The following is an 8,165-nucleotide window of genomic DNA, read 5'->3' on the forward strand; positions in this document are numbered from 1 at the left end:
TTTGTCACCGTGGCAGATTTGTGGTGATACAATCATTAATCTCATTGCGTCATTTCTTTAATTTTACATTCAATGTTACACTAAAATATTTGAAGCAAAATTCAGATCACTGTGTCTAGTAATCAGTGTTGTATACTCTTTTGAATAGTCTCACATGTGTCACTTTGATACAAAGGTAAATGCATTTTCATCATTATAAATGGAACATTTTGACAGACTATTGCACAAAAATCAGTTTTTTGATGTATCACATGTCCACATCCCCCTTTCCAAATACTGAACTAATACAAGAAATATTGTGTGCTGAAAAGAATATGCATCTGTGTATAGTCTCCCTTGATATTAATGATGTAAATCTTAAAAAAAATCTAAATTTAATTATGAGTTGGCATTATGTCAAGCAAGTACCTCATATCATTCACAGTAGTTGACAAAACAGAAGCTTAATTGAGCAAATCTGCAAATATTAGCTAATATTTTCTTGGCAACAGCAACAATCCAATAGTCTTGCATGTGTCTCGGCACCAGTACTGCACGTGGCTCAGTCATGGATGTTTACCACAGGTGCCATTCGTTCTCGCTGACAAAAACGACTTTAACTTTAAGACTTTGGATTGCAAATGTTACTTTAATAACCCATTTCAAATGAGTATCCATAAATGTTCTAGAAAACCGCCAGAAGAAACTGCATGTAAATCAAATTTTTATGACATAATGACACAGTATAAACCAATAAATGTGAAATTTTCTTCCGTGGACTTAAACCGTGCAGGTTTGTCTCTGTTGACATAAGTTTCCACAGTGCACATATTAAATTATTTGCTTCATTCGTAACTTCAGCTCTTTCTGGTCCCCTCTACACTCCCTCAACCTCTGTGTCGCAGCCCTTCCAGTGGAACCCCAATGCCGAACATGCCTTCAAAGAGCTTTAACGCTGGTACACCTCTGCACCCATTCTCCGTCTCCCCCACCCTCACTGTCAGTTCGTGGTGGAAGTAGACGCCTCGGACTCCAAGGTGGGAGTCATTATCTCCCAGAGGTCAGGTTCAGACCAGAAGCTTCACCCCTGTGCCTTCCACTTGAGAAAATGATCTCATGCAGAAAAATATAACAGTGTGGGGTACAGGGAACTGCTCCCATGGAGTCTGCACTCGGAGGAATGGAGTCACTGGCTGGTGGGGTCGAAGCAACCATTTCTGGTGTGGACTGATCACAGCAACCTCAAGTATCTCTGGGCAGCTAAGCGCCTAAACCCCAGACAGTCCAGGTGGTCCCTTTTCTTTACCCGTTTTCACCTTGTTGTTTCATATCGTCCCGGTTCTCGCAATGTTAAGGCTGATGCCCTGTCTAGAATTCACTCCACTGGTTTTTCTCCATTTGAGTGTTGTTATGGCTACCAACCCCCTTTGTTCCCCATCACTTAACCGTGATGTTTGACTCCCCTCTGGGCAGGTTCTGGTAGGGCGGTGTCATCGTGTCTGGGCCCGAGCGTGGAGGAAGCTGCTCTCTACGTGCGAACTGTTCAAGAGGGCAGCTGATCGGCGTCGCTCCGCGGCCCCCTCCCTACGTGGGCGTGCACATCCCACTTTCCATGTCTCTCGTGTCAAATCTGTCAAAGTGTCTCCCTTGCTTCCCGCACCCAGACCCCCTCCTCTCCCCCGGGTTCTCGACGGTGAGCTAGTTGATACCGTTCTGTGGATTTTAGACTCTCGTTGCTGGGGAATACTTGGTGGACTGGGAGAGTTATGGTCCTGAGGAGAGGTTGTGGGTCCCTGGCCGGGACATCCTCGACCCCTTTCATTAGGGACTTTAATTAGTCTCAGTCGGCTTAACCTCTCCCTTCCCCCATCCCTTCATATTTGTTCCCAACATCCCGGGATGTTTGTCTCTCCTCCTTGTCTTCCCAGAAGGTGTTCCATGTTTGATGTTATGTTTGATGTTCCATGTTATGTTTGATGTATGTTCTTGGTGTTTGTTTTGAGTCGCCAGGAGGCAACTCTTGATAGGAGGGCTCTGTCATGCTCCATTTGTTCATGTCATTTTACTGTGAAAATCCCTGATATTTTGAAGTTTTCTTGTCCCTTTTCTGCATTCGCTTTACTTTTCCCGTCCTCGATTACCCCAACCTGTTTCACGTGTCTTGTTCGTCGTCTCCCTGATTCCTCTGTGTATTTAACCACACCCCCTTCCTTTGACTTGTTGTGAGTTTGTCGTCGTATGTCACCGACTCCACACATACTTTTTGAGCTCTTCGCTCCGTCTTATAGCGTTGATTAGCTATCTGAGGATCTTCATTTCTGTCTACCTGCCTTGTTTTTTCGTGTTTTAATAAAGACTGTTACTTACCACCGTCCTGCATCTGGGTCCAGTCGTGTTCGTTACAGTGTCGTGTTTTTTTTACCACCTCAACGGTTTTACTGTCATAATGACAAGTTTACGAAAAAAATTCATCAGGCTTTCCATGACTGCAGGTGTCATTTTAGTTTTGTAGGATTTTGGTTTGCTGCATAATCAGAATGGTAATACTTTGCAGATCCATAATTGTGATAATTAGTTGCAGCACTATCTAAATGAATTTAAAACTAGTCTGCAACTTTTAAACGTAAACAAATGTCAAATTAGTTCACACAAGACTGATGACCTGCCCACATTCAGGAGCCTGCACACAGGAAGTGACAGACGGAGACAGCGGCAACATTGCGCTTGACAGAGCCTGTATTCAAATGAAGGATGTAGCATACAAATAAAGTGACATCATTTCTCTTCATGAATGTGAAACAGAGGCATAATAATAAAAAAAAAACACCAAAAATTATTTTGTTTATTACCTGTAGGTTTACAACATGATTAGATATGACATGTCAGAAGCATTATGTCAGGTGAATTAACAACAATGACTTTGTTTGGTGATTGCAGAGCATTAGTGCACCGTTCATGTAAAACATGTCATGTGACATAACAAGGACCAATCATCTCTGGGGTTTGAACTCAAATAGGCAAATAAACTATTTTAAGGAACACTAGTCTGCAGGCAAGCGGTCACCCTTCAGCCTTGGTAAGTGAATATCAGGATTGTTTTCGTGATATTGTTTTTATCTTAGTGTTTATTTGATGAGTGGAATTTCCCTCAAGTGTAATTCAGTATTTCCCACTACTGCTATGCTGGTTTAAAGCTGCAGTGCGAGGAATCCTTTCTGCTCTTTGAGAACAGAAATAATTATTTATATACTGTGTCATTTTGTTCTGTCAAGAAATACCAATACTCGAGTGAGGGATTCTTAATTCTATCCAATCTTTCCATTCAAACTGCTCAATGACTTATTTTATTAGCAGAACAATTCAGTTCTGAACCTTTTGGTGGGCTCTTCTTTGGGTTTTCAGTCATGCCACAAATGTTTTGCAGGCATCTAGCTTTACTAGCGCAATGTTGCTTTTGCCTCCGTCTGTGTTGATAAAATAAATCACTTGACATGGGATCTGAACATCTCTATACGGAGAACTTCTTAAAACACTCCCATATTCCTAATTTTTCATTTCAGGAAATATGCCGCTGTACCGCGTGTGTGGAATATTTGCACTCCTTAGCGTATGTTTGATTTCCTTCACACCGCCTTGTGATGGGGGGAACATCCTGGTGTTCCCTGCAGATGGCAGCCATTGGATCAATATGAAGATTCTTCTGGAGGAGCTTCATGCCAGGGGACACACCATGACTGTGATCAGGGCGTCCACCAGCTGGTACATTCCAGAAAAGTCTCCCCTGTTTACATCAATAACATTTAAACTGGATGAGGTATTAGAAGACTTTTTTGAATTGTACCTACAGGAGCATATGAGGGTATGTCATCCAGGAAGCCTCACATGATAACATAATTATTGGAATATCATGATTTGAAAAAAATAACCGGATTGTTTTTCTTTATTTTTTTTTCAGCTGCAGAAAGAAAAGGGTTCAACATTTGCATTCTTCAAAATCACCAAGGATTTTATGTCTATGCTATCTACAGCACATTCAATATGGGCTGAGGCCCTTGGCAAAATCCTTGATGATAAAACTATGATCAAAAGCTTAATGGATTCTCAGTATGATGTTCTTCTCACTGATCCAGCCATGGCACCAGGAGTGGTCCTTGCAAAGTATCTCAAACTGCCCCTAGTGCTCAACGTTCGATGGATCACCAGTGGAGAAGGCCACTTTGCAATCGCCCCCACTCCACTCTCTTATATCCCAGTGCCAGGATCGGGTTTAACCGACAAAATGACTTTCATGCAGAGGATCAAAAACCTGTTTTTCTACAGCACTGTAGTTATTCAGCAGAAAATCTTGGTAGCCCACTATGATGCCATCTGTGATAAATATTTCGAGGGTGGATGCGACGTCATCTCGCTTCTTCAGGAAGCAGACATCTGGCTGTTCAGGTCAGACTATGTGTTTGATTTCCCTCGGCCCACCATGCCAAACATAGTCTACATTGGTGGGTTTCAGTGTAAACCTGCCCAACCTCTGCCAGCAGATCTGGAGGAGTTTGTTCAGAGCGCTGGGGAACACGGAGTGATCATCATGACTCTGGGAACTATTATTGATGCTTTACCCAAAGAGGTGACAAATGAAATTGCCAGCGTGTTCGCCAAGTTGCCTCAGAAGGTAAAGTGACAATTGTTCAAATGTGCAATGGTTTGTATATTGAATTTGGTTTGTACATAGCTTTTCTGGATTAAACTTTTCATTATGATGTTAAAATTAATGGCACCACGGCACAGTTTAAGTAGGGTTTCCACGAGCATTGTACCTGGTACTATTTTTAGTACCTGCTTAGGCGAGGCTCAAAAAGCGTGCTGAGTAGGTACTATGGGATGATTGGTCAGACTGCTGGTCACTGAGTGCCGTCACAGGAAGAGACGTCCCACACATAAATCAAGCCGAACAGTGCCGAATTGTAGATAAGTTAAAAGTACCAATTCCAAAAACATGGGTTAATCTCCAACAACTACAGAGGTCTAGTGTAAAATCACTAGTCACTCGTGTGTGCAGCAGCAATTACAACCGCGTGATGCTGCTTTTGCCTCACTGTCTCTCTGCTGTCTGATGGACTCTTCTTGTTTTCTGATCAGGTGATCTGGAGGCACAAAGGGGAACGACCCTCCACTCTGGGCAACAACACACTGATCGTGGACTGGATGCCGCAGAAGGACCTCCTCGGTCACCCACAGACCAAAGTCTTTATAGCGCATGGGGGAACCAATGGAGTCCAGGAGGCCATTTACTATGGTGTCCCTGTCTTGGGGATTCCCTTGTTCTTTGACCAGTTTGACAACCTTCTGCGTCTGCAGGAGAGAGGAGCTGCAAAGATCATTCAGCTGGGTGAAGTTAATGAACACAGGCTTGAACAAGAACTGAAGGAGTTGCTCTTTGAAAAGTGCTACAGAGAGAACATCCAAAGACTTTCACGTTTGCACCGAGATCAGCCAATAACACCCATGGATCAGGCCATCTTCTGGGTGGAATTTGTCATGCGCCATAAAGGAGCTCCCCACCTGCGTACAGAGGCTTATAAGATGCCCTGGTACTCATACTACAATGTAGATGTACTGCTAGTACTGCTGACTGCAGTGGCTGTATCGCTGTACTCTGTTTTTGTCCTTGCCAGATGTCTGTGCTGCAGAAGTAGAAGGAAACCCAAAACCAAACAACACTGAGAGGTCAAACTTGTGTAGAAATATGCTTCAACAGGTTCTCTGAAGAACTGGTGTGTGACCATTTTAAGTGAGATTTATGTTTTAGGATCTCATTGGAGTTCGTTTTAATTTGCCAACATCTGATCCAGTCTTAATTGGACCAATAGAATTCCATAGAATTCTGTATTGTTTCATCACTTATATACATCTTAAAGTGTCTCATTTTTAAGCCTTTGTAAAAATAATGATCAGACTACGCTACCATGTAAAATGTACACTAAAATATTTGAAGCAAAATTCAGATCACTGTCTCATCAGAGTTATATACTCTTTTGAGTAGTCTCACATGTGTCACTTTGATACAAAGGTAAATGCATTTTCATCATTATAAATGGAAAATTTTGACATACTATTGCACCAAAATCTGTCCTATTTTCTGATGTCTCACACGTCCACATCCCCCTTTCCAAATCCTGAACTAATACAAGAAATATTGTGCACTGAAAGGAATATGTTTCCTCGTAAAAAAACAACAACTATGAGACCGAATTTCCACTGGACTGGACAGTAAAATAGAGTTAATCATCTTTTTGGTTCGATTTTATATGGTACTACTTTACCTTTGGAGAAAATTGAAAGAAAGAACAGATGTGATTTTGTACGGACAATCAGGTTTTGTGGGAAACTTATGGATCATTTGTCTTGCACATGTTACTCTTTATATTTACATTGATCTATGAAAATCACATGACTCAGGACGAAAATACCCTAATGAGAAAGTCAAACAGCTGCTCCCTTCTCAAATAGTCTAAAAACAGATGCCGAGAAATAACCAGAGGCTTGAGGAGAAATCTCTCTTTGATAAAGCAAAAGCTCATGTGGTTTTTATTTATGAGTGAGGTCGATGAATCTCAGTTAAATCACATTTCAGTTCATTATTCAGTGATATACTCTGCTTGAGACGGTGATGAGAAAAGCACATATGCAAGCAGGGGGGTGAATTGAGCCCTGAAACCACATTAAGTAATAATAATGATCAAGAATCATCGTTGGATTTGTGTGTGTGGTTTGCATAACTAATGCATGTGGACATACATATATAATAGCATCTGTGTATAGTCTCCCTTGATTTTAATGATGTAAATCATAAAAAAATATCTAAATTTAATCATGAGTTGGCATTATGTCAAGCAAGTACCTCATATCATTCACAGTAGTTGACAAAACAGAAGCTTAATTGAGCAAATCTGCAAATATTAGCTAATATTTTTTGGGCAACAGCAACAATCCACTGGTCTTGCATGTGTCGTCACCAGTACTGCACGTGGCTCAGTCATGGAGGTTTACCACAGGTGCCATTCGTTGTCGCTGGCGAAAACGACTTTAACTTAAACAGGCTTTGGATTGCAAGTGTTACTCTAACACATTTCAAATCAGTAACCATTATTTTGTAGAAACCCCCCACAAAAAACTGCATGTAAATCAAATTTGTACGACATAATGAAACAGTACAAACCAATAAATGCTTTGTCTCTGTTGACATAAGTTTCCACAGTGCATATATTATATATTATTTGACTACATAGCCTCAACAGTGTTACACGAGGAGGGAGGAATTCAAAAAGTGGGAATACGTTTAATTGGTATTCACTTTCAGGTCAATTGACAACAATGCACACAGGCTTTTTTTTACATACAACATTGTAATCACTGGAACTTTGTCAATGAGCTCCATGAGGCTGCTGTTTTTTCTTACTCCCACACACTCAAACATCTGGTGTGGAAACAGCCCACTCACATAAAACAGGTGCTTTGTGTGCACGTCTCTGTCTCATTGCTATCAGCGAATGTATTTGTGACACACACACCAGCCTTCCTCCCTCAAATTGTTCTCATGTCCTGTCTGTCCGTCCCCCTCTCTGTGATCTCACACCCCTCGTTTCCTTGGAAAATCCTTCCTTTTAACCTTGGCCGCTGCTGGATGATGTCACTTTGCATGTTCTGTGTTGGAGTCTAGCCGAGGCTGGGCCTTGAACAAAAGCAATTGTAAGGTTCAATGCTGTATGATGTTATTGTAGCAGCCAATTAAATTAAATTAACAATAAAGACCATAAAAAGAAACAACTTCCAAATAATTAAAGGAAAAAGTTTATTTAAATGTGTAGAAATTATGTTATAAGAGAATACTTAGAATTCTGAAATACAACCAATAATATTTGTAAGGACCTAAACCAGTGTGTCTATCTATTAACCCCACTATGAAACGCTGATGTTAAGAGACTTTCATTACCTTATTTTGCTACGAAAAAGCAAACTTGAGCCTTTGTATTTATCTATACTTCTACTCACCAAGTGCACTTGCACTCCCACCAATCACTCAACACACCCTCGAACATACAGCCTCTGTGGCTCGAGCTCCCAAGAGTCATCTGCAAAACCTGACATCATTTGCTCCACAGACGAACGCATCACAGAAACTGCTCTTTTTC

The 8,165-nt window shown here is 41.3% G+C and overlaps 1 protein-coding gene across 1 annotated transcript; it reads left to right on the top strand.

The window, feature by feature from the left end:
- The first annotated feature begins 3,040 nt into the window (after positions 1 to 3,040).
- LOC122780215 (UDP-glucuronosyltransferase 2C1-like) lies at positions 3,041 to 7,777 on the top strand. The gene is made up of 4 exons (XM_044043072.1): positions 3,041 to 3,055; positions 3,540 to 3,838; positions 3,935 to 4,645; positions 5,113 to 7,777. Exons 2-4 carry the CDS (start codon positions 3,545 to 3,547, stop codon positions 5,695 to 5,697), a joined length of 1,590 nt encoding a protein of 529 aa, XP_043899007.1. The 5' UTR covers positions 3,041 to 3,055; positions 3,540 to 3,544; the 3' UTR covers positions 5,698 to 7,777.
- The last annotated feature ends 388 nt before the right edge of the window (positions 7,778 to 8,165 follow it).

This window comes from Solea senegalensis, linkage group LG13 (assembly GCF_019176455.1).
Source record: "Solea senegalensis isolate Sse05_10M linkage group LG13, IFAPA_SoseM_1, whole genome shotgun sequence".
Taxonomy (NCBI): Eukaryota; Metazoa; Chordata; class Actinopteri; order Pleuronectiformes; family Soleidae; genus Solea; species Solea senegalensis.